General features: G+C 33.0%; 2 protein-coding genes across 6 annotated transcripts in view; one reads left to right on the plus strand and one right to left on the minus strand.

Annotated features, from left to right (window-relative positions):
- The window catches only part of hpo (serine/threonine-protein kinase hippo), a 26,568-nt gene extending 13,202 nt beyond the window's left edge, over positions 1-13,366 (minus strand). For all 3 annotated transcript variants that reach the window (XM_014425618.2, XM_024361798.2, XM_014425617.2), the window contains exons 1-4: positions 13,226-13,366; positions 9,243-9,323; positions 8,848-9,028; positions 5,910-6,137 (exon numbers count right to left, since the gene is read on the minus strand). In XM_014425618.2, coding sequence (XP_014281104.1) covers positions 5,910-6,137; positions 8,848-9,028; positions 9,243-9,323; positions 13,226-13,239 — 504 coding nt within the window. In that variant the 5' untranslated portion in view covers positions 13,240-13,366. The remainder of the gene's footprint in view (positions 1-5,909; positions 6,138-8,847; positions 9,029-9,242; positions 9,324-13,225) is intronic.
- Positions 11,546-24,769, plus strand: LOC106683881 (mitochondrial intermediate peptidase). Of its 3 annotated transcripts, none has more exons than XM_014425616.3 (12): positions 11,546-11,563; positions 13,774-13,950; positions 14,032-14,141; positions 14,224-14,376; positions 15,602-15,868; positions 18,385-18,570; positions 18,641-18,782; positions 18,856-19,060; positions 19,128-19,255; positions 21,058-21,279; positions 21,891-22,124; positions 24,274-24,769. In XM_014425616.3, exons 2-12 carry the CDS (start codon positions 13,801-13,803, stop codon positions 24,547-24,549), a joined length of 2,073 nt encoding a protein of 690 aa, XP_014281102.1. In that variant the 5' UTR covers positions 11,546-11,563; positions 13,774-13,800; the 3' UTR covers positions 24,550-24,769. The 3 variants fall into 3 exon arrangements, with proteins under 3 accessions (XP_014281102.1, XP_014281101.1, XP_024217565.1); XM_014425615.2 differs by lacking the exon at positions 11,546-11,563 and adding an exon at positions 13,302-13,420; XM_024361797.1 differs by lacking the exons at positions 11,546-11,563; positions 13,774-13,950 and having other exon boundaries at positions 14,032-14,115.
- The last annotated feature ends 1,680 nt before the right edge of the window (positions 24,770-26,449 follow it).

Raw genomic sequence — 26,449 nt, forward strand, 5'->3', positions numbered from 1 at the left:
TAATAATAATAGTTCAAGGAATTACAATGTTTTAATCTATGGCAAGACAAAGAGAATATTTGAATTGAGTTTCATAGTAATATCTCGAACTACTATGGAGTAGTACATCAACAAGGGAGAAAATACAGGGGGGCAGGGTAACATATGTCTTACTCCCCCAATAATCTGAAAACTCAGGACATTTCAGAAACTGCTTCAAAGCATAAATTATGATCAACAATATTGAAAGAGATTGTTATTTATACTAAAAATTGCTTATAAACGCTATTTAGAGAGGTTAGTTTTCCAAAAATTTGTTGGAAAAGGGACAATTTACAGGGAATACTCTCTATATTGTTGAGAAAATTTAGATTTTGCCCTACCAACCTCTTTTATCTGATATATATATGTGTGGTGGCAAGATTATTATTATTAGATCAAGGCCTTAAGTGGCACTAGTCGACGTTAGCAAAGAGACTGGTGTGAAATGTGTTTGCCACTGTTGAAATTATTATCAACACTTTTATTTCTTTTAAATCTATTTTTATTTACAATTCATTTAATTTTACATTTGTTTTAGTGGCAAACCCATTTTACGTGGATTGTTCGAGTTACGGTCTGAGTCAGCTGTTATTTCGATTTCAGCTGACTGAGGGGATCAGCTGATTGAATGTATATAAGAGATGTACCGAACATAATAAAGCCAGTATTTTACAGCAGTTCAAGCGTGTTAGATCTTATTCCTTCTTCTCTTTTTTTACATTTTGCTTTCGCCAATACTTAACTGGTGCCGAAACCCAGGACTTCAAATACCGGAGCAATATTCGCTTTAAAGAATTTTTTTATCGTAGTTTTCTCCGCTTTCAATTTTTTTTCTATTCTCTCATTTTTTTAAATTAATGGCTGCCAATAGTATCAACACACAAGCAGTCATGAACCTGGAAGCATTAAATCAAAATGGGGTTCAGAACCCACCACCCATGTAGGTGATTCCTCCACCCCTGGAGCTTATCCCACTACCGGAATTTCTCTAGCGGGAGCCCACACCACAACACTTGAGTGAGTAAAAGTATGCACAGCAACTCCCCAAGACTTGAGGAAGGCCGTTTCTGACCTCGAATGATTTACCAGGGAAACAGGAGAATTGAGCCACTTCATAAAAAGGTTGACTGACTAATAAGCCGAATTGAAGCGAAGTCTATCGAAAGTCTACTCGATAGTGAAGATGCAGAGGCTTTAAAAGCACCAGTCGTCTGCAGAGTAAAGAGGAGCATCCTAAATCAAATTCAGGCTGACGAAGAGACCCCTTGGAGAGTTATCAAGGAAAGATTAAAGAAGGTGTTTGGAGGAGGACGGTGAGCCCCAGAAGAAGACATATTTATGATGATCCGAGAGACAAAGAAACTAAAACAGTCTAGTGGGCAATATGGGCGGAACTCCTGGCACATAATGGCACTTTAACAGAATTTAAGATAAACTGAGCGAAATGATGGAAACAATCCAGGTACAGGGTCGGATGCAATTCTTATCCCTGGTACTAAAGATAAAGTTGGCAAAGGAGCTAGGAAAGAAGGAAGGATTACCGAGAGAGCGCTCGTTTGTGGAAATTGCTCAAGATCTCATAGAAGCAAGCGCTAGAGAGGTAGAGGCCCGAATGGAAGTAGAAGAGCCAAGATGGATCCGAATAGAATACCAACGGCCCAGAAACATGCCCAACCCTTGGAGGAGGAGAAAATACGGAGAGGGTAGAAGAGAGAGAACTAGCAACCAAGACAATAGAAGAAGCCTAGCTAAACCCAGAAACAATAGTTGGCGGGAGGATCGCAAGTGTCACGGTTGTGGAAAAATTGGGCATTTAGTGGTGCATTGCCCACGCACGAGATGCTTCGAATGTGGGACACATAGCCAAACAGTGCCCATATATGTACCGAAGAAGAGATGTGGGCCGGGGCAAACCAATGGAGACCAACGCCCAACAGATACGGAGAAACAACCGGAGATTTAGTTGATCATCAGGTGAATCCACGGAAACATCCGGAACTTCAGAGACTGAAGAAGAAGCTGAAGAGCCATGGAACGTCATATTATTATGTCAAGGGGAAAGAGTGGAAACATAAGGATGGAAACAAGGGAACAGAGGTGGATGGAGGCGAGGAACTGGAGAGAGGAAGATGTGAGATATCTGAAGGGGATTTCGGCAAAGGGGCGACTGCACACTGCTGAATTATAATGTGAGGGAGAAGAGCGGCAGTCTGCCTATAATAGATATTGCAGGAATGAGGTGCCTAGTGGCCACTGGCAGTTCCTACACCATCATGTGCCGAGAAACCCCAGAAAAACTGTGTAGTGGAGAGAGGACACACCAGATTCAGGAATGTCAATGTAAATTAATCACCCTGGGTGGCCCTTGTGTGGTAAAGGGGGAGGTAAAGATAGGTTTGACCCGGAGGTGATTTAGTAGAGAGAACTTGCCGGTACATATCGTAGGGAGTAAGCTGAGGGAATGTTAAGTGATTATGGGATGTGACCTGCTAGGGAAGGTGGATGCTTGGGTTAAGAATATCAAGAGCAATTGGAGAATTAAGTTGGGGGTAAAATGTACAAATGTCATTCGACAGAAAAAAACCGAGGACGCACGGGTTGTAGCAATCAATCAGGCCGAGGACTGCAGACAGAGGTTTAAGAGGGAATATGAAGATATTTTTTTTAAAGAAGGAAACATGCTCGGGGCAACTGGGAAGACGGTCTGAGTCAGCTGACTGAGGGGATCAGCTGATTGAATGTATATAAGAGATGTACCGAACACAATAAAGCATTTTACAGCAGTTCAAGCGTGTTAGATCTTATTCCTTCTTCTCTTTTTTTTACATTTTGCTTTCGCCAATATTTAACTTATATGTATATATGTATATTGTAATATGCTCTTTTTGATTAAATAGTATATTTTTATGTATAAAGGGTTTTTAATATTTTTTTATTTTATGTATCGTTTTAATATTTTATTTGTTGTTAAACTAAAAAGAAAGCTAACCAATTTTGATCAGTCAAATATGGAGTTGAAAAGATCGTTATTCAAAACAAAGAAGATACCGGTCCTCCAAAAAGTCTGTTGAATAGTGGCCATATTGACAGATTCAAGTATTTTAAAAGTTTTATTTAACTTCCCATCATAATTGTAGTTACAGTAAATTTAAGAAAAAATATAAGTCAAGAATAAGTTTTAAAGAATAATGCTTATATAGGAAACTTTGGAAAGTTCTTTTGGACCATCATGAAACTTATGCAAGTCGCATGTAGTGTAGTACAGACATGGTGTACTAAAATGAAGCTTTCAGTAAACTCAACAAAGACAGAGTTGATTCTATTCACCAGGAAGCGGAAATTGGGTATATTTCAAACACCGATTTTCTTTGGCCAACTCCAACTGAGCCATAAGGTCAAATACCTCAGAATTAGTTTTGACGCATAACTGAATTAGGGATCTCATTTGGCAGAAATTAAAAGAAAAATAAGTGCTGCCTTTTGGCAAGTAAGATCCACTGTGGGCATCACCTGGGGCTTCAACCCAAAGGTTACGCATTGGATTTACACAGCGTTAATAAGACCGAGAATTTACTATAGAAGTATTGTATGGTTGACAGCCTTGCAAAGGGCTTCCCATGTGCGAATGGCCAGTAAGATGCAAAGGATAGCCTGTATCAGCATAACTGGGGCATTTCGCACAACACCTAATAAGGCATTGGAAATCCTGCTTTCCCTAATACCACTCCACTTATTGATTAAAGGGGTGGCGGTATTAGCCTATCTAAGAATGAAAGAAAATAGACAGTGGACAGAGACAGGAGAAGTTACTGGTCATGCGACAATAGCTAAAGTGATAGAAAGCGAGTTACCAATACTACAATACCACTCCCACTTCTAGATAAAACATCCGCTCTAGACACTAAGATTAGTTACCTACACCCAAAGTTAGAGGATTGGGTACAGGGTTTAGTGGAAACCACAGGAGAGTATCTGCCCTGTTTCACTGATGGATCGAGAATGTATTCGATAGGACTAACGGGGACAGGGGTTTACATAGAAGAACTAGGCATAGAACTAAGCTTCCCACTTGGTAAGCACTCGACTGTTTTTCAGGCAGAAGTGTTTGCCATCTTGTCAGCAGCTTTATGCCCTAAAGTCACTAGCTGTGATAGAACTGGCATCACCATCTTTTCAGATAGTCTGTCTGCCTTTCAAGCCTAGGAGTCACCTCTAATTTGGTAAGAGAATGTAAACTAACCTTAGAATCATTAGCGCGCTTAAAGAAGCTTCAGCTTGTGTGGGTCCCAGGACACAAGGGAATCACGGGTAATGAAAAAGCTCATCAGCTTGCTAGAATCAGGGTTGAGCACCCTCCTATAGGACCAGAACCATTCCTAGGCATTTCTAAAAGGCATCAGAGAAAAGTGGTCCTTGCCTGGACATGGAAGAAAGCAGGTAAAAGGCGTGGAGGGACTGTATAGGGCTGAGACAGGCCAAGATTTTATAACTAAACCCTCTACTTCTAAAACTAAGTGGCTGTTAGGTCTAAATAGAAACGAACTCCAATTAATAGGAGTTCTTACAGGTCACTGGAGACTTAAAAGACATCTTAAGATATGTGGAGTAGTCCATGATGAAACCTGCTGCTTATGCGGACAGGCCCCACAGACTGCCTTACATTACATAGCAGATTGTGGTAGGTATGCGTCACTTTTAGGCTCCGATAGAATTACAGGAAAAGAGGCTTCCTCTATAGATTGGGAGTCCCTTTTGAATTTCATTAGAAAATAAAAAAGGTTTGATATAAAGGAATAAGATATATTAAAGAGCCATTCCATTGGGTTGTCTTGGGGATGGCAAAAAGGACCAATAGGCCCACTTGCCGGACTTGTTCCCCCCCACCATTACCAGTACAAGTCATATAGGAAATCATAGGAAAAACTCAAAACTGTAGTGCTACAATCGATGTTGAGAACTAACGAGAGAAGGGGAAGGCAGAAAACTTGGTTTTTGAGGATCCGTTGCTTAGCCATGGGCGGGGAATGATGCTTCCTGGATGAGGAGGTCTTCATCATCTTTTATCTGCCTCAAGGGAGACATCTTGCAAAAGAGGACATCGAAGAGTCACCCAAGAAGAATAAGGGAGTCTTTGTTTTAGATCGCCAGTGAATGAGATGAGAGAAAACTGTTAAAGGAAAAGTGTTTTGTTTACTGAAAGATTGCCAACAGTCAGTGTTAGTTTGTTGAGCAAATCATCAAAAGAATATTCTATGAAATTGGTTAGTTTTGTTCTACCTAAAATTAAATAAATTTGTAAAAGTGATATTAATTTAATTAAGTGTTATAAGTAAAAGTGTCTGTTTCTGGTTGCCTAGAAACCTGCATGAAATACATTTCATTATAATAAATTTTAATCTCCTGAGTGCAGTTATTTTCCAATTTTAGAAAAATTATGTCTTTACATGTACGGAAAATGTAGATTTTGTTTGATACTAACTAATGTTTCTATCTGCCCTTAACCATTATTATATGTTTTAATTAACCCTGTTAAAGCCTGAATCGAAACAAAATGTGGTATAAAATTTGTTCCTTTTTACTTCTACCTGCAGAGATTCAAAACTTGAAATAAAGTAAAGACTTACTTCATGGGACTGTATTCATTATTCTTCAATGATTGTGGATACATTCAAACAATGCTATATTTGTATATATTATTATTGATACTAATAAACAAAGAAAGAATGTTCAACGATTTATTATTATATGATAATCACAATCCCAATCTAAGATATTATTATTCACACTTAAAGATAGAAAGTATAATTTATTGTTAAATATAAGATTTAAAAAAAAAATTAATACTAGATAGCTCTTTTATGATACTATGAAGCCTAAAAAATAATTACTGTCAACTGTCCAGCAACTCCAAAATCGGCAAGTTTGGCATGCCCTTCAGTATTTAGAAGTATATTTCCAGCCTTTATGTCCCTATGAATTTTCCTCCTTAAGTGTAAGTACTCCAGGCCCTTAAGCGTATCACAGAGAATGGTAGCAATTTCATCCTCTGTTAGAGTTTTCTTTCTAAGTCGCATGATGTCTGAGACAGAACCTGCCCCACAATATTCCATCACAATCTACACAAAAGAAATATTAGTTATTATAACCATTAAAAAAAAAAGTAATAATAATTTGAATCATATTTTAATTTTTAGGTTATATAAATTATAATTACAAACAATGATTATATGATGCTTCAAAAGCCAAAATCAATTGAAGTCTACATATGATTTCAGATAAGTAAAAATTTTGTATTTTATATAAATTATTTTTAACTACTAAACTAATTCAATGTAAAGTTTTGCTAAATCATCTAACATCCAAAGAACACAATCCTTTCAGTCATAAATACAGGACACATCATTCACAAATAATTGAACAATGTAAGGAGTTCTTACCTGTTCAGACATTGCCAACGAATATTACAATAATTTTACCCAAAATTAACTCACAATATAAACCTAACAGAAACACTAATATGTTTTAGGGACCCATGTATCCCATGCTGATGACTGTAAAGGCAGTGGCCAAGAGACATGCTGAATTAATTTTCTCTCTTAAGATGAGATAATGCCAATGCTGATAATAAAGTTGCTTATCGCATAGCACTTTTTGTTTTGCAATAATGAGTTTCTAATTATTATTTTCATACCTTTCAAAAGCAAAAATAACATAATTCAAAAATTAATTTTCATACAAAAAAATAGTCTAGAGCCAAGATCCCAGGTAAATGCTTCAGCTCACACTGGGCCTAATTTCTAGTTGTAGTAAAACCTTTGCGAATTAGGCTTTATTATTCACAATAAACGTAGAACAGAAATATCAAGATGTTACAGAAATGGTAAGAGTGCAAACATATGTTACTAATTAGATTAGAACAGATAACCGTTGTTACAACAACTGGATGAATCATAACATTCTTCCATCCTTTTAAAATTTTAGTTCATAGTCTCTTAAACGGGCAGGTGTATATCGCTCTCTTGCAGAACAATGCAGATTTGTGTCTGTCGGAATTTCTGGAGTACCCGCTTGGTGATTTTCTTCTGGTTGCAAGACAGGGTCGGTGTCATGTTGCTCAGCTGTGTCAGTTCCCTCTGATTCTGGCACTAATGTCGTTCCACCATGAGGTGTCAGGTGTTTCAATGACACCGTCGTCTCCCGTCTATCATCATGGCGAACCCTGGCATACTGTGGGTTGACTTCCAGGATGTCGACTACCTCGACCAGTGGATCGTACTTAGTAGTGCGTATGTGCTTCTTCATTAGCGCTTTGTTCGAAGGTGAAAGCCAAGTCGGAAGCGAAGTACCATTAGCCGATCTTCTGTTGTGGCGGAACATCCTCTCGTGAGGCGTTTCGTTTGTTGCTGTGCATAGTAGGGATCGGATGGAATGCAACACGTCTGGAAGCACCAATTCCCAATCAGAAGGGTCCAATTACCTGTGCTTAGGAGCCAGTGACACACTGCGCCAGATAATGCCATTTTGTCGCTCGATTTGGCCGTTTCCTGTGAGGTTATAAGGGGCTGACATGGAAGTGGCCACCCCTCGGGTGTGAAGAAAGTCCTGCAGCTCCTTTGATGTGAACGAGGTTCCTCGGTCAGTGTGCACGTAGGAAGGTAAACCAAAAGTGGTGAAAAGCCTAGTCAGACAGTCAATTACAGTTGAAGAGTTCATGTTGGGACAAGGACAGGCAAAAGGGAATCTTGAATACTCATCAACGATCGTCAACAGATATTTGTTCCTTGATTTCGATGGAAGTGGGCCCTTGAAATCCATACTGATTCTATCGAACGGATGCATGGCTTTCACTAAAGTGAATTTTGAATTCTTGTAAAATTGAGGTTTCACAGTGTTGCAAGATGGGCACGACGTAGTCATCTTTTTAATATCTTCGACTGAATAGGGCAAATTACGAGTTCTTACCCAGTGAACCATTCTCGTCACTCCAGGATGACATAAGTCACAGCAAAGGGAATATAATAGGTCTGATTGAGTGGCGTTACATGTCCTAGAGAATATATCTGCTACCTGGTTCTGTCTTCCCGGCCTGTATATTATTTCATAATTATAACATGACATCTCCAACCGCCACCTCTGTATTTTCTCGTTCTTGATTTTATTTTGATGTGTCATATCGAACATGAACGACACAGAACGCTGGTCAGTTATGATTTTGAAGAATCTTCCGAGTAAGTAGTATCTCCATTTTTTTCAGGGCGCTTATAACAGCATATATTCAACATATTTCATTTATTGGTTTAACGTAAGTAGCTTTTAGTACTTCAATAGCAGTTTCATATGTGGTCTTATCGGCAATCAAGAGGTACACAGAATGCGAAATAAAGTTAGTTAGCAACCATAACTTACTTTGTTCGTTCACCTCTTCAAACGATGCGATAAAGTTTTGTCTCAGCCAATAGCTCCATTCTTGGGTAGCAGTAGGTGAGTGTGGATCACCGTCGAACTTTTCGGGTTTCAAAAATTTATCCATTGTGAATAATAAATTGTAGTAAAACCTTTGCGAATTAGGCTTTATTGTTTACAATAAACGTAGAACAGAAATATCAAGATGTTGCAGAAATGGTAAGAGTGCAAACATATGTTACTAATTAGATTAGAACAGATAACCGTTGTTACAACAACTGGATGAATCATAACACTAGTATATAGCTCATTTGTAATAAAACATGTATAGAAACAACCTAATCTTGTAAATGAATCAATATATACTGCGTATGAAAAAGTTTTCAATTTTTTTATTTTATTGAATAAAAAGAACATAATTACCCAGAGATCAGTGTTTTTGAAGTAAGATCCATAGTACTTCACAACATATGGGCTATCACATTGTTGCATAATAGAAATCTCTTTAATTATTTCTTGAAGATCTGTATCAACAGGAACCTGCTTGATAGCCAACACTTGCCCAGATTCCTTGTGCAATGCTTTATATACACTTCCATATGAGCTGAAAGAGTTCAACAATAAGACATAATTATAGATATAAATGAAAAATAATAAAACATATCAAGTAATTATGCATAATGAACCAGTTGAAACAGAATTAAACAAGACTAGTAACGTAACAAGAAAAAATCTTCGTGATAATAGTATCTTTATCCATTAACGTGATTATACCAAAATAATTGTTTGTTTACGAGATAGGATTAAATAATACTTACCCTTCTCCAAGTTTACAAATAATATCAAAAACCTCCTCAGGTTGTCTCGTCAAACTTTCTTCAGATAACTTTTTCAGCTCACTGCAATAATAACATATTACTAGAGAACACTGACCAATTTATATTTTTTAAAATATTAGTATTGTTATAAATGAATAAATGAAGACTTGAAGCAAACACAATACAACCTCATTGAAATGTAGTGATGAAGAGAATTATGATTAAGGACAATGAAAATGCTGCAGTACAATAATACTAGTTTTGCTAGCCATACAATTCACTATTGGATATGATAAGCAGTGATCAACAACAAACTGTACCAACGATAAACAAAGAAATCTAGGTAGTTTATAGAATTCAGGACAAAAAAAGAATACAACTTGACTACTAGTTCATTAATACCTTTCACCACATTTTTAATGAAAAAATTCCTTGAATCCAAATCGAAACTATATTTTGGAGAAAATTGACCATAATTAGTTCATTTAAAATTAATAATTTTCATTAATTTACTATCTATAACAAATCTAATAATTAGACTCAGTGTTCATACTAAATAATAGTCTAGGGTTTAAATAGTAATGCTTAGTCCATTCTGAACCTACAATATTAATTATCCTATTAAACTTTGATTAAAATCTTCAAAATTCATTAATCAATACAATTAATAATTAAAACAGTAATGACCTGCAGAAGAAAAGGAAGTCCACAACAATCGTACAAGAAACAATGCTGAAGTAAGAAGTGTGATTTCTCATCACGGACAGGCTGGTTGGCCCTCTTTGGAACTTGTGTTGTATTATCAAAGTCTAGTTAGGAAAAAGCATCAGCTTATATAAATAGTATACCACAACTATATACGGCATAGTTGTTTGATTTTATTCATTCCTATCTCATTTTTTCCATCATCAACTAATTTCTATTAATTTTATAATAAATGGTATAAAAAAAAAAAAAAAAAGAGGACTTTTAAATTATTCACTTCCTTTCAGAAAGATAATATTTTAAGTTGGTTCAAGGGTTTTTCCTTAATATTAAAAAAAAAAATATTGCCCTCCAAACAAGTATTATATTTTGAGATGAAAAATATATTAATACTCATTTATAATCAATGGTAAAAATAAACAGAGTAGAAAAAAAAATCAGAGATTTTCATCACATTTAGATTATTCCCTTCCCTCCAGAAAGATGGGAGTATTTTAAGTATACAATTATCTAAATAATCTGCTTTCAGGGTCTAAAAGCTTCTTATTAGGCTGTAAAAAAATTGGAAGATTATTGGCTGACTGTTTGTAATTAACTGTAGGAAAATGGTCTGGGTGGCGGTCCAACAAGGTACACTAAGTGGCAGAAACAACTATTTCTTAGTAACCAAGATTTTGCTCCACTTTATAGGGCTAAATGAAATTAGAAACAAAAATTGTAAAACATGATAAAAATATACTTTTTTCTGACACTTTGTGTACTTTTTTGGCTGCCACCCAAAAAAAAGAAGACAAAAGGTGGTTCAAAGATTTTTTCTTAAATATTTTTGATTACTATTATAACAAATAAAAAAAAGAATTATTGGGCTCAATTTTCAAACAAGTATTATAACTCGAGGTGAAAAATTTATAAATCTTCAATATTTTTATTTTTGGACATAGTTGTTTGATTTTTTTTTTGTGTTAGCAAAACTAATTGAGAAGATACCTCAAACTAAGAAGCTTAATTTTTAATATTAATTTTGATTACTCATACTTCTAACTACTCAAAAACTAATTCATTAATACTAATTTTTATCCAAAAAATATTTTTTTATATCTTAATTAGATTAATTATTATAGAAATAATCATATAAAAAAGTCTCTAACTTGAAAACCACAAATTAAGCCCACAGAAAAAAGAATAGGTTCTTATACATAAGAAAATGTTCAGAATAGATTTTTTATTGAATTTATTATTTTACTTAAGAGGTTTTCATTACATTATTAAATAATTAATCTAAATTTATTAACAATTTTTGATAAAGCTTAAGCTTGATAAATAAGCACATAACATTTGACTTGTAAATTCATTCATAATAATATTATTTAAGAGCCACTTGAAATCATTATCATATCCTGAAAGATAGTCTTATCATCAAATGATAAAAGCAGACAGACCAGACATAAAGGCGACAAGTAGTATTAAAAAACATCAAGAAGATTAATAACTTATCAAACCTCTGTTATCAGTTGATTAGATCTAATAAGTAATACTGTATCTCTGAATATATCAGTCATATTGTTTTCTGAAGTATGAAACTTCATACCAAACCATCTTGGTTGATATACATATAGGTATGGGAATTAAAAACATAGTAATTACAGTTTTATATTTTTTAATTATTCCCTTTTAGGATCAACAATCTAGACGCATTAGTAAAAAAATATAATGAGTGTAAAAAGAAATTACTCCACCATATGTCAAAATTTTATTTTTTCTTAATGTAATAAAAATTGAAATAGTACTAAAAAAGGGACCAGAGTAAATATTATTCTTAAAAGCATCATTTGGGAATCACAGTATTAATTTAAAAAGTAATTCCGGATTAGGTACTTTTATTTTATCAAATTATTGACACATAGTTCATTTTTTGGATGTAACAACCCTTTCCAGGCTGATTCATTAAGACTTATTTTAAAAGTGCAGACTATAATTTCTCCATAGATCATAAAATAATATTTTTTTTTTGAGTTAATAAAAAACATTCAATACAAATAAAAACTGTACAAGTGAAAGATTACTAGTAAGGTAAAAAATGATAAAAACTTCTTACTGATAATTAATTCATTTAAAGCATTATTTTTGCTTAACCATAATTAAATTTCTATTCTGAAATAATAAAATGCTTAGACTCAAAATGAAGAGGATGAAACAAAAACAAGATATGAGCTCTTTTGTTGACAGAATGACTAACTCTATTAAGTCTGACTTAGAATATTCAAAATTCATAATATAACAATTTAGCATCGAATTAATGGTTAAAAAGCAGAATGTATATTTTAGTCAACTGTTATACTTTTATAATTCTACCATATCTATTCTATCACTAAGAAAAATAAAATAATTATTCAACAAGAAATATTATTTAAAGTACTTTTCTGAGATTTGATACAATTGGAGTTTATAATTCTCTCAACTGAAAGGCTGAAACGTAAAGGATGACAGTACAGCATGATTGAAACACGAGAAAGCAAAAATTTTTTTAACTTGAAAGTAAACTAAAATGGGCTTCATAGAAGTAACAATGAAAAGCTACAATTTTTGAAACCTTTAATTAAATATAATGAAACAATTATATGTTTTGTAAGAATTCAAAAGTTTATAATAAACACAGATAACAAAAACGCTTCCACTAAACCTATTAAGAAAGACCAAAGACCTTTATTTCATTAAAACATTAAATAAACAGAATGTATAAAAAATAGTTTTTAATTAAAGTTTCAGATGATCCAAGAGATGTAAATATCATAAAACAACTGAGTAAAAGTTGTTTATAACTTATGACATCAAGAGATAGTCTTAAATTAACTGTCAAATCATGAAATTCGCAACGACCACAGTCTGATATTTACATTCCCAAATACTAATATACAGAAGGAAGAACACACGAACAGGAATTCTGTACTATTTCATATTTTGAAGATTACACTTTGACAAGGAAGGGAGAATAGCAAATAGCAAAGATGACTGATAAAACACAAATATTTATCATTGAATTTATTAGCTTCAATCAAATTTCATATTACAATTTAGAACAATGGTTAGAACTATACTAACAAGTTATTCACTCTATCAAGAGAATAAGAATAATGCCAATATAAGTAAGGTATAGAAGTATTGAAAGTAGAGGTGAAGAAAATATTAATTAGTTTTTCAATTAGAAACCAAAAGTAAAGGCAAACATCAAAGTTTATGATTGTTAATAACAATACATTGTAGCAGGTTACCAAACATACCTTTTGGAAGACATCGTTGATAAATACGTTTAGTTTGGCTTTACAAACTAAAATATAAAGAATAAATAATACCAAAACAAAACAATTTTATTAAAATAGTATTTACATTTTTGTTACAGAAATAAAAACCCCCTGCTTCTAAATCCTAGAGTCCCTACTTGTTTTGCCATGGTCACAAAAGTGATTCTCAAAAAGGTTAGCAAAAATAAATAAATACAATATTAAGCATAACAACTATGCACACTAGTTTCAATTTAATTTAAAAAAATTATTAACTTTTAAATCACGCGTTCATACTTTCTGGGTTTAAAACTTTCTTTACTGAAACTATCATATTTTTCAAAATATCAACTATTAAGTCATCCTTAAAGGAGGTTATATGCAGGTTTTCAAGGTTAATGTGTAGATTGTTTTTCTGCTCTGGGAGTTATCAACTAGTTATAGTTATGATTTTCAAATCATCCAAGAATATATTTATGCAATACAGTAACATTTTTCTACCACTGTGATGCTTACACATTAATTTCCTTTACCTTTTTATTCTCCAGAGACAATTGGTTGTTTTACTTGTAATTATGGCTTTTCCTGTAGGAAATAAGGCATTGAATTTAAAATTAAGCATATCTAAAGGTTACCGATGTGTTAGTACATGGTCTCCTCTTGCAACAGCATTCAATGCTCGCCCTGGACAGAAACTGAATATTAGTTTTTCAAAGGAGAATAAAGTATGTATAAACTGTATTTTACATACTTATATTATCATTATTGATACTGATAACCAATTATTGGGCTTGAAATGTTTGTAGGGACTTTTTGGTCTGAAAGAATTGAGAACCTATGATGGTTTTCATCTCATGAAAGAAAGTGTGATAATTGCCTCAAGTGAACTTGTAAGTGAAGCACTTAGCCCTAAAAGGTTTGAATTTTGTATATTGTACTTATGGGTGTAAGACAATGATTCGATGTTAGTATTATTTTACTCATTCCTTTCGTTTAAGGTCCAGGAAAATGGTTGATGTGTTTGATGAACTGTCCAATACTTTATGTAGTGTAGCAGATTTAGCTGAATTTGTGAGAATTGCCCATCCAGATCGAATGTTTACAAGTGCTGCAGAAGAAGCCTGCATAGCTGTTAGTTATGAAGTTGAAAAGCAAGTTTCTTTGTTATGTATTCATGTTTCCTTCCCTCTGTGAATTCTTTCTTCATTTATCTGAAATCTTTTATTTTATGTCTAAAAAGATTCACCTTAGAATTCCATTTGCTGACTAAAATTACTTTTGGTCAAACTTGTGAACTCAAGTTCATGCCAAGCTTCAACTTGGTGGGAAGGCAGTGTATCATATGGCTTTACTTTTGATTTAATACTGAAAGTACCTGATTTAATCAAACAGTCGATAGTGTAGCAATTTATTTCAAACTGGTACTGGTAACTTGTGGGGGAACTAGTCCAGCAAGTGGGCCTAGTGGTCCTTTGTGGCGATTACATTAAAGCTGCTGCCTTGTTCTAGCCAGAGTGGGAGTGTCATAAATTATCTCTCTGGTCTACCAAGAAATAAATATTAACTGCCTCAGGTGGGAATGGAATCCACAACTTTCTGAACTGGGTGCTCTGGGTCCCACACCCTAACGCTTATGGCTGTCACATCTCTGATATCAAAGATTGGTTTAAGATTGATAGCTAAAACCATGAAACATGTTTTATAGCTACACTATAGTTCATCATTAATATAATTAATGAAAATAATTTTCTATTAATCACTCACTACATTACTTTAGGTAATGTAATCTATCCTTACATTAACGATTGTCAATATTTGAGTACTTTTTGAATTCCATGTACAATAAGGCTTTATGATAATTATATCAGAAGGCTGATGTTTTAAGACCACATTAAAAGGATGAAGGAGGTAAGATTGAACAAGAAGATCTTTAACAAAATTTTTAGCTTCAAAAGCATGGGAGAATATATGAGGCAAATGAGAGAGGGATTAAAGAGACTTAAAATTTCAGATACCGACTGTCTAGATAGAAACACGTACAGGGAAACATTGAAAAATCTCACCAATATCGGAAGAGGAAAAAAGAGGGATACGAAGTGGTCCGAAGAAAGAAAAGTAAGGCAGTCGAGAATCATGAAACTGCGATGGTAAGAAAGAAAATCAAGACTTCCAAAGAAGCCTAACCATTGATATTCGCATGGTCCTTACTGTCTGATACGTGATTTAAAAAGCAAAACAGGCTTTATGATCCACTGCCTTGAAGTTTTACTTACTATATCCTTTCAATCTGATATCCAAATTAAAATCATTTATCTGGTACTATTTTATAGTCAAATATTAAATGTTAGTAATTAAAGTAGCAAATGTACTTTCCAGGCTTAATACTAATAAAGACCTTTATATGTCAGTAAAAAATGTTCTTGAAAATGGAGACATAATTCCAACTAATACTGTTGATGATCATGTTGCATCACTTTTCTTATTTGATTTTGAGCAGAGTGGAATTCATTTATCTGATGATCGACGCAATGAAGTTGTTGCGTTAAATGATTATATACTTCAGTTGGGTCAGAGATTTATGGCTGGTGCCAGTACTAGTCGAGAAGTCAGTAATGATTTAGTTCCACAAAATCTTAGACACTTGTAAGTAGAACAAATATTTATATTCATTTTCATCTTATAATATTTTATTTGGTTCTCACATTTTAATGACATTAATGCCAAATACAAACATTTGCTCATAAATCTTTTAATTATGAGTGGGAAGACCTGTTCTAAGGATTGTTTTAATCACTAATTGCCTCTCTACTCACTGTCTCATAAATTTTCTATTGAAATAACCTAGAATTGGACTGGAGGTTAGATCTATATAGTATCAATAAATACACAGACGTGAATTTTCTAATTATATATCTTAGAAATGGACACACAATAGAGGCTATACAGTATCTGCAAACCACAACAATCTTTCAGGCGGCCATTATTTTGTAGAAAAGTAACAAACATAGATTGGTGACCATCAAGACACTGAGCTAAAAATTAGCAATAAATTTGGTTTCCGTATAGCTATTTAATGTATTTTGAAAGCTTTCTAAAATATAGCTACCTATTCCCTTAGTTTGGGAATTTTTGATGTCCCATCTTTTCACCATCATTATATCCTTTCTTGTGTGTTTTTTTCAGTCTTTTTCATATAGCCAGTCATTTCGATTAGAGTCAATTACTTGTGAGTGTCTCTGTTATTTAGTCACAGAATAGATGACATGAATTGTGAGGGATGTGAAGTATTATAAAAATCTAATTGTAAATTTGAAATGCCATGTTTTAGGATATTATGTAAAAATTGTTTCTCCAACAAGTGTCTGATCTCTGCTTGTGCCCTTGGAGGTTTTATTATTTCTTGAGCAAACAGATGTCAATGCTGTTATCAGCATAATGCCTTAAAAGTGAACTAATAATGTAAAAAATAGTATTTGTAATTGAAGTAAATTACAAATGTCAATTTCTGCTTGCTTAAGATACAAAGAAATCCCAAGGATTTCCTAGTCAGCAGAGTTTGAACAGTTAACAATTGAAGAAATAAGTGGAAGTCACTATTTTCAATAATGAACCATTGCAATCAATAAAAAAAAAAAAATCAGATCTTTAGAGATATAATAACACTTTCTCATCAAACATTTTAGTTATGCTTTTATAAAGATTATGTAATATGTTAAAGAAAAAAAATAAAGGTGAAAAATGAAAAAGTTTCATTTCTGAATCATTTCAATTTATAATTTATTGAAAATTAACACTTAAGTATTTTTTTTTCTTGCAAATGGAGTATTTAAACCCTGCCAGACTTTTCAAGTTGATTTCTTCAACAAAGTTACTGTTAAATCCCAAGGATATACCAGCCTTAGGTATATAATTTCATTTTTTTTTTTTTTTAGCTTAGCTGTTCACATACCCACTGGTACCATTTTGTCGGACTTGGTTATTTGGATTCACGGGACATCAAAATGTGAATTTCCGTTAAAAACTTGGATTTGAAATTTTACATGATCACAATACTTTCCCTTGTTACATATTCCCTGTACAGGCTATTGAATCATCAAGTATGGTCAGTAGTGGGATGAGTGATCACTCGTAACAGAATGCCATGCTTCTTCCATTTGTGAAGTCTGTCAGCTTTCTGGGAACTATACCCCTTGTACATTAATTGGAAATCGTGTTCTGGTCTTCTAGGATGTTGATAGCCACCCAGAGGTTTGGTCCATGGACAGTCTCATTTGGGGGAAAGATATATAGGTCATCATAACATGATATGGAAACCATTTTCATGTTTCCAATTCCATTTCACTACCAGACAAGCCATAGTGTCTGTAAGACCATAATGCTATATTAAGCTTGTTGGAATTGGTTGTATGTGTAGTTTGGTCAAGAACAAAAAAATATTTAATTGTTTGTAAAGTAGCTTTAAGTTCCATCCCTGCAACATGTCCAACTTATTTTAGTGGCTTAATATTATAAAAGTTGTAGTTTCATTAATGGCTGATTACAATTGATAATTATTTAATGGAAGATCGTTGATTGATCAAATGTAATTAATAAAGGGAAGATAGTCCGGGTGCAGTCAAAAAGCAACTCAAATAGTACAAAAGCTATTTATTAGGAACCAATTCTTTACCCCATTTCGCAGGGCTTCATCAGGACCAAAAAAAACTATATAAATAAGTTAAAATATGTCAACAGTGTATGAGGATAGGATGACATGAAATAAAAAGTAAGCTAATGTGGGACTAAAAAAGATGTAAGCAATTATTTAAAATTGAACAAAGTAAATGAAAGAAAATTAAAATAAGATGTACAGCGATAAGTATGAATAATATTGGCTCCTAATGAATGGTTTTAGTACTACTTGAGTTGCTTTTTGGTCCCACCAACACCATTTTCATTCGATAATTATTTAAGTTAGTGTTTTTTCAAGTTTTTCCTGCTCCAATTAATATCTCTTACTCATATCTTCTTTAATACTAAGTTTTTGACTTGATCAAAATAAAAAATTCATAAGCTAAGTATTAGCTCATAATATATTATGGGATTGGAGTTTTATAGTTAAGGTTTTCAATCATTGTAAATTTTTTTATCATTTTATAGATACATGTATATATTTTTAGATTTAATACAGATGGAAATAATACCATAGTGAATGGTTTATTTGGTGATAGCATAGAAAGTGCACGTGAAATTGCTTATAAAATTTTTTTATCTCCAGACCCTAGCCAAGAGCAGCTCCTTGATCATATTCTAGCTTCAAGGTTCCGCCTAGCGCAGCTTTGTGGATTTCCGACATACTCACATAAGTCTGTATATCATTCTCTATTCACATTATTGTATCTTTCTCTCCTCTGTAACACTCCTTAAATTTTATAGAGCTTTAAAATCAAGTCTAGCTGAAAACCCTAGCAATGTGTGGAATTTTTTGGTTGAAGTAAATGAAAAAATTCGTCCTAAAGTGCGTTCAGATTATGAAAAAATGTTTCAAATTAAAAAAGAAGAAGATCCTCTCTGTAAGGTACATAGTTTATTTTCTAATTAAATTATTTGGTTTATATATATTTTAAAATTTTTTTTATTTTAAATTTTAGCCACTTGCTTCATGGGATGTTCCTTATATAACCAATATAGCAAAAAAAGGCTGGTTGAAAAACTCAGAGTACACCGCCTACTTTCCTTTAGGAAGTTGTATGGAAGGATTGAACAAACTTCTCCAAAGTTTGTACGGAATATCATTAATAAATGAGACAATAGAGCCCGGTGAAACATGGGATTCTGACATATATAAACTTGCAGGTTATTATCAATTTTAAAATATTTTTTTCTTTTTTCATTATAGTTTTTAATATATGTGTAATTTTAGTGATACATGAGAAAGAAGGCTTTTTGGGCAATATTTATTGTGATTTTTATGAGAGATCAAATAAACCAAATCAAGATTGTCACTTCACAGTTCAGGGAGGTAGAAGATTAGCTGATGGCTCATACCAGGTTTATTATTCATTATATTTAACTTAAAATCCACAACTATTTAATTAATCTTTCAAAAACTGATAAGGAATTTCTAAGATTCGGCTCAGCAAAGTAATTTGTATTTTGTTTATTATAATTTAATTTTTTATATTATAAAGACCTCTCCAAACATTAAAATTTTTCATAAACACAAAAACTGAATTTCTGTTAAACCATTGGAGTTTTTTGAGCATTTTTTCCCTATAATTACTGACCATTATAACATAGCAAATATTGTTTGCTTATAAAATATAGTTCTATATGAGTACATGAGAAAAGAATGAAAAAGTAAATTATGAATGAACCATGAGATGAATCTTTTGAAATTTACAAAGTGATTATAATCTATGTGATGGTTGTACAGGAATTGGGATGTTATAGGTTAATTTATACTGATGAAGATATTGACTTAATATAGATAAAACAAAATTCATGGAAGAATAACTCAACCTTAAGAAGATGATAGTGCGGAAATGAAATCAGTTCCTAAGAGAGAAAATCTCTATTCCACTTCCATACATTCAATTGACCTGGCAAACATTAAACTATAAATAGTTTTCATAAATAAACTATTTAAGTAAGATCTTATAAAAAATAATTAGTCTATGAATACAGGAATTTGAGTTAGTAAAAATCTTGTAAATTATTGGTTATATGGATACATTGGAATACTGTGTGCTATGTATTGAAAATACCAGAATGGGAAAAATATAAGTCAAGTTAATTTAATTAAATAGGTATTAGGGGTGTTCATTATCGGCACTTGCTGCCTCAAAGGGCAGGCCAAGAAGGGGTCGGTTTACACCTGTGAGGCCAAGGCCATTTGAGTCCATGAACTACTTACCAGATAGCACATTATTTGGGTGGCAAACCTGCACCATAAGCAGCCTTAAAAAAACTGTCTCACCAGAACAGAGCATATTTTTGGAGTCTTTCATTTTATCTAGTGGCCTGTAAATCTATCTTTAGAGTGGGAAAGGTATTATTTTTAATTTAATGGCATATGAATTTGCTCCACCTCATTCTGCCATTTTCTTATTGTTGAATTATAGAAATTGTAATCATTACATTAATATAAGATACAAGGGGTGAAAATTTTAAGTGCCTGTGGTCTACATTGTCTAAAAGGTAACAAAATCCAAGAGATAAAGGAATGGTTAAAGATCTCTGAGCCAAATTATTCAGTTTGCGCCTACTGTCCAGAAACCTGCTAGTATATCGTATTTTTGTTTTGATTATTACGAAGATTTAGAGAAATCAATATTGCAATAGCATCTTTTGCCATTTATTTGTTTGAACTCGCATTTCCACTATCCAGGTAAAAATAAAAATTTGTACAGCTACAACCCATAAAAGGTCAGGGTTTCAGTACTTTGTAAGGGAGTACTATCAGTTGAACTATAGTTGTACAAGAAGGTGATTTGTTCAAGATCATGCCTAACCACTAGATTTATTCCCAATTAAGAGTACTCACTTAATAGAGGCTGGATTTGCCCGAGAAGGGCTCCCAAACCCACAGGGTTGACTCATGGCTAAAGTAACAGAATAAATAATTATCTGCCACTGCTGGATTCGAACCTGGGTTCTTCGTGTTAATTTCACAGTGCCTTACTCACTGCTACCTCACTTTCCCCATTATCCAGGAACTGCTACTAATTAACCATACCTATTTTAATATAACTAGAGGTCTAAAAATAACAAGTTATTTCATTGTATCAATTGATCTGTAGTTATTAAGAAGAATTAAAATTTTATTGTTTCATTTTATTTTTCTGTTTTAGAATCCTATTGTTGTGGTGATGTTGAATTTACCTCTTCCAAGATGGACAAACCCTTGCCTTCTTTCGCCTTCGATGGTGGACAACTTGTTCCATGAGATGGGCCATGCAATGCACTCTATGTTAGGCCGTACAGAATTTCAACATGTATCTGGCACACGCTGTACTACCGACTTTGCTGAAGTCCCTTCAGTTTTAATGGAATATTTTGCCTCTGATCCTAGAGTAAGATTTCTCACTATCCTTGTATTAATTTTTATGAGTGGAAGGATCCATTTAGTATAAAGGTTATGTATGCGAAGCTTTATCAATAATTTTTTGCAGGAAGATGAGGGTTTGTTCATTATTCCGATTATTCATTATTTAATGGATTGTGCTCTTAAAATTGATTTTAATTGAATGATAAACAACTCATGACAATAGAATAATTGAGCCATTGAGTGCTAAAGTGGTGTAAGTCAAAACTAGAATTTTGTAATATTAAACACTTTTAGAGAAGTTATTTAAAGACTTTGGTAAGTAAGAAATAACAGCTTTCTCTTTAAAATTATTCAGCCACTAGTGTGTCCAAACAGTTTCAGAGCGTTTTCAGTTCAATTCATTCAGCAATTAATTAATTATATATTTTTTTAATGAAAATGAATTTTGATGATAACAGAATGACTTACACCACTCTTTCTCTCAACCGCTCATTGTTCCAATTAGAAAAGTAATTGAGAACAAGACTCATCATGAAATCCTAACTTTTGGCTTAGCATTTAAAAACAAAACAATACAAACAAAAAATAATCTCTTAAATAAACAAAAATTTATTTTAAATATGGGAACTATTATAGGTTGTCCGTACATTTGCAAAACATTACAAAACTGGAGAACCAATGCCAGAAGATATGCTTCAAAGAATGTGCCAAGCAAAAAATATATTTCAACCAAGTGAAATCCAAGTTCAGATATTCTACTCTTTACTTGATCAAGTGTACCATGGGGAGTACCCCCTAAGTGGAACAACAACAGAAGTATTAGCAGCATTACAAAACGAGCATTGTGATCTACATTATGTTCCAAATACAGTATGAAATCATTATTTCTATTATAAAAGATTAGTATATGTTTTAATCTTTATTTTAGTAATAGTAGTTGCAAAGGTTCAGGTTTTAAGCTATTTTTAAATGGTAGAGACTTCTATATTATTAGTGTACTTATATTTCGATGGCTTATTTCACAGTAGTGCTAAGTACATTTCCAAAAAAAAAAAAAGTAAATAAATACAATTAAAGGTTCTCTCTTTTAGAGAAATTACAACTTTTCAGTTAATGTTTTGACCGAACAGATGATTAAGGTATAAATTCTGAATCTGTTCAGTCAAAAAACTAATTGAAAAGTTGCATTTTTCCTATAAGAGGGAACCTTTAATGGTATTGTTTGTAAAGTTAGTGGAAATGTACCAACACTACCGTGAAGTAAGCCATCAATTTAAATACTTAAAATTGGATCAGAATTTTAAAATTTAAAGATTTTGCTGATTATGGTCTGATTTCGATCATTTTTTTATAGATATGTACATTGCAGGGCTTCATTAGGGCTAAAAAACAAAAATACAAACGCTTGAACGATTGTTGGGAACAGTGTGAATAACAAACGTCTCATCTCGGAATTCATTCATATAAATTTATCAGAGAATGTTTATCTGTTATTTATCATAAAGTCGATACAGACTGCATCTCCTTGACATAGCGACATATCTTAAACCTTATAAAATCCTCATAATTCTTCTCTACGTTCTGCATTTCAGAATCTCACTTTCCTTTCATGTCTTTTATCTGGTTTTATTTTTTAAATTCTCACTCTCATGCTTACTTTTACTTCTTTATATTTACTATCCATTATTTTTCTTTTATATTCATATATCTTATTTTTAATTTATATTCATGTGTTACTTCCTACTTAAGTATACTTATGTTAATTGCTTTATTATTAATGTTTCTATTATACAATTTATACACCTCTGTAACCCTATTTATTTTGTATATTGTCTTTTCTTCATCATATTATATTTATAGTATCCATTCTTTTAACTTTATTGCTTTTGTGCATTCTATCCGTGTATATTTATTTTTTTTTTTTTTAATATAATTTCTTCCCATCTATTATGTATATTATCATTTAATGTTTGCCTATGTTTAATATTTTTTAAAATTTTCTATACTGTTTACTTTGTTTACTTTAAAATTATTTTTAACGTAGGTACGTTTTCTGTCTTCCTTTATTCTTGATTTTATTCTTATCTCCCCTTTTTCCATCTCTTAGTTTATACTGGATTTTATATTTCTTCTTTTTATCTGTTATTGTTTCCGTGTTTTGTAACCTTTTATTATTCTTAAGAGGGGAAGATGGTCAGAGGGTGCGGTCAGCAAAAAAACACAAATACACAAAAACTTATTTATTCGTGTCAACGTTTTAACCTGAACTTCAGGTCTTAATGGGAGCTTCGGTAGAGATTCTGGCTAAACTACTAAATTTTATCATTCTTATTTTTTACATTTCATGGTACATCTTTTTAATTTTTTATTTATGTTTACATCATTTAAGTGTTTGTATCTTTTTTTAGCCGTAATGAAGCCCTGCAACGTGGGGTTAATCACCATTTGAGTTTGTTTTTTTTTTACCGCACCCGGACTATCTTCCTTTCATGATTATGATCAATCAGCGATCTTCCAGAATTTTTTTTTTAAATCCCAAATAACACCTATAGTTATTGGGATTCATAAAATTTGATTTTTGGATTCTATATATCTTTAAACATTTCTTCATTCTACATGTCTCATAGCCTGGAAATAAGTACTTGTTCGACTGCGGAAAAAGATACCATGTCATCCACAGTTTCTAACTTTAGACCCATCAAGTAACAGTACAAAGTACTGAACCCTTGATGAGTTGGAGTGGTCCAGATATTTTCATTTTTGTTTATCTATCATCAATATAAAAATTGAATAACCAAACGATGTTTTTAGTTACAAGAACAATTATAACAATCAATAGTTTTTTGCCCTTAAAGTTAAACAACTACCCCTACCTGCTGTCAACCTGCTAGTCCATACCTCCTTCACTAGGTTTCAATACCTTACTATTTCATCTTAAATAGTATATAAATTTATTCACTTGCTGTATTTTTATAATCCTCATAACATTTATTGTTAATCATAAAAAATGTTTCTGCAGGCATGGCAACTGAGATTTTCTCATCTGATCGGGTATGGAGCTAAGTATTACTCTTATTTAATGAGCAAAGCCGTAGCATCATCAATATGGCAGACTATGTTCTCAAAAGACCCATTGAGTAGAATTCAGGGTGAGCGATATCGCACGGAATGCCTCGCGCACGGAGGAGGGAAGCCTCCAAAGGAGCTACTACAGGATATGCTTCAAATCCCAGTCACTCCTCAATCCATGGCATCGGCTATTATAAATAATTTGGAAGACTGCCCTATAGTATAATTCTGTTTCAATCCTTTAAATATTTGATTGTTACAATTAAATGGATTGTTTATCAGAACTGTTATATATGTATTTATCATATTTAGTTACTATTTTGAAAAAATCATAACTGTATTGCAATCTCATAGCTAGGAGATAACTGACTACTTCAAGCCATCCCTACAATAGGCTATTAAAGATGTTTTAACTATTTTGTAAATAAATTAAATTATAGTTTTTATTTCTTTTCTCACCACTCATTAGAATTTATTTATGTATAGTCATGATAATTCAGTGAAGTAACATTTTTTATAATACTCTAAAATTGCAAACTTTTGACATATCTTATAAGTTTTATTGGTGGATGAATTGTGTAGAGTAATTGAATTAATCTTTTCTTTTAGTTTCTTAAGTATTACTCTTTCAACCATCCTTTTCAACATGGTCGTATAATTTCATTGTATAAAGAATAAATTAGTTTCTATGTTCTTACTTCTTGTCCGTAAAGGACACTATTATCTTTTGTACCTCTGGTGAAATGTTCTTTGCCAAAATCTCCCACCTTAGGACTAATAGAAAGGGCACTAGCAAAGTTTTGCTAACTACTTTTTACAATTTTTCAAAATACTTTTCACAAAATACACTTCTCCATCCTCCTAAACCATTCTTCAAACTAGCCCCACCATATTTCTTCAGAGATTTGAACATACTTGATGTCCCAAGTTCACAAAAGGTCCTCATCGCATATGAAATGCCATCCTTTTAGTCTGTTTTTCATTTTAGGGAAAAACATGAAGTCGCTGGGAGCTAGATCTGGGCTGTAAAAAGGTTGCTTTTACATTTTTATTCCAGTGCTAGCAAATATTGGAATGATGTGCTGGAGCATTATCATGGTGAAGGAACTACGAACCCTTGAGTTTGGCTGATGTTTCTGGAGAGCTTACACCACATTAGGGAGAAATTCCTCTGTCTCACTTGCCTGTGACTGTCTTCTGCGTTTCCAGAACCACAAGATCCCTCACGCTAGAAAATAATGCCACCGTTCTCTTCTAAACAGATCTGGTTTTCTGGAGTCACAGGAGTATCCTTATTTTTTAACTCCCACACTTTAGAGTCCTAGTTAGACATCATAATAGTAAAGCCGAGTTTTGTCTGTCACTGTACTGTTTAAATGAGAAGTTTTTCTATTTTTTAACTTCTTTAGAATTTCACTGCGCCATGAGTCACGATCCACCCTGTGAGCTTCAGTAAAGCGATGAGATACCCAAACATAACAAAGTTCCTTAACTTGAAGATGATAGCACAGAATGCTATGAACTACTGGTGCATTAATGCTCAAAAACTCCTCTATCTGGTGGTTGGTAACTCCCCTGTCTGCTTCGAACAACTTCTCAATAGCATTAATGTTTTCTTCTGCCACCTATGGAGCTGGACAACCTGATCTTGGATTGCCCTCAAGCTCAAAATTTCCTTTTCCAAACTTGCCGTACCACTCCAATATTGGTGTGGACAATCTCCAGGCAAAGGCAGCATTTCCTCTAAATCCCGATACATATTTAACCCATGTGCAAGTGTAAAATCACTCTGTATTCAACTTTTAAGACCAGGATGACATCTCCGACACCTTTCAATAGCACATTCAGAATGGAAAAGACTCGGCTAGTTACTGTGCAAGCAGGGATAGGTCTACCAACCTTTCCCTCCTCACATGATCCCATCACGTATATTGGACATTTTTCCTAGTGGTTTTTGTACTAAATCTTATTTAATTCTTTTATTTTATCTGAAATAGGGGAATATGAGATAAGTGTTAGCTGGTTAAACTAAAAAATATGATAGTAATCGATAATTGAAAGGATGAGAGTAGTATTTAGAAGCTTCCATTATCCCGGGATATAATTTTTAATATATTGTCTTTCCA

Source organism: Halyomorpha halys, unplaced genomic scaffold (genome assembly GCF_000696795.3).
Source record: "Halyomorpha halys isolate HHAL.00 unplaced genomic scaffold, Hhal_1.1 Scaffold524.1, whole genome shotgun sequence".
NCBI classification, from domain to species: domain Eukaryota; kingdom Metazoa; phylum Arthropoda; class Insecta; order Hemiptera; family Pentatomidae; genus Halyomorpha; species Halyomorpha halys.

Coding starts and splice junctions, on each gene's coding strand:
- LOC106683881 (XM_014425615.2), top strand. CDS start 13,394: ATGGTCACAAAAGTGATTCTCAAAAAG. Junction 13,951..14,031: donor GTTTTTCAAAGGAGAATAAA/GTATGTATAAAC, acceptor AAATGTTTGTAG/GGACTTTTTGGTCTGAAAGA. Junction 14,377..15,601: donor GTTAGTTATGAAGTTGAAAA/GCAAGTTTCTTT, acceptor TGTACTTTCCAG/GCTTAATACTAATAAAGACC.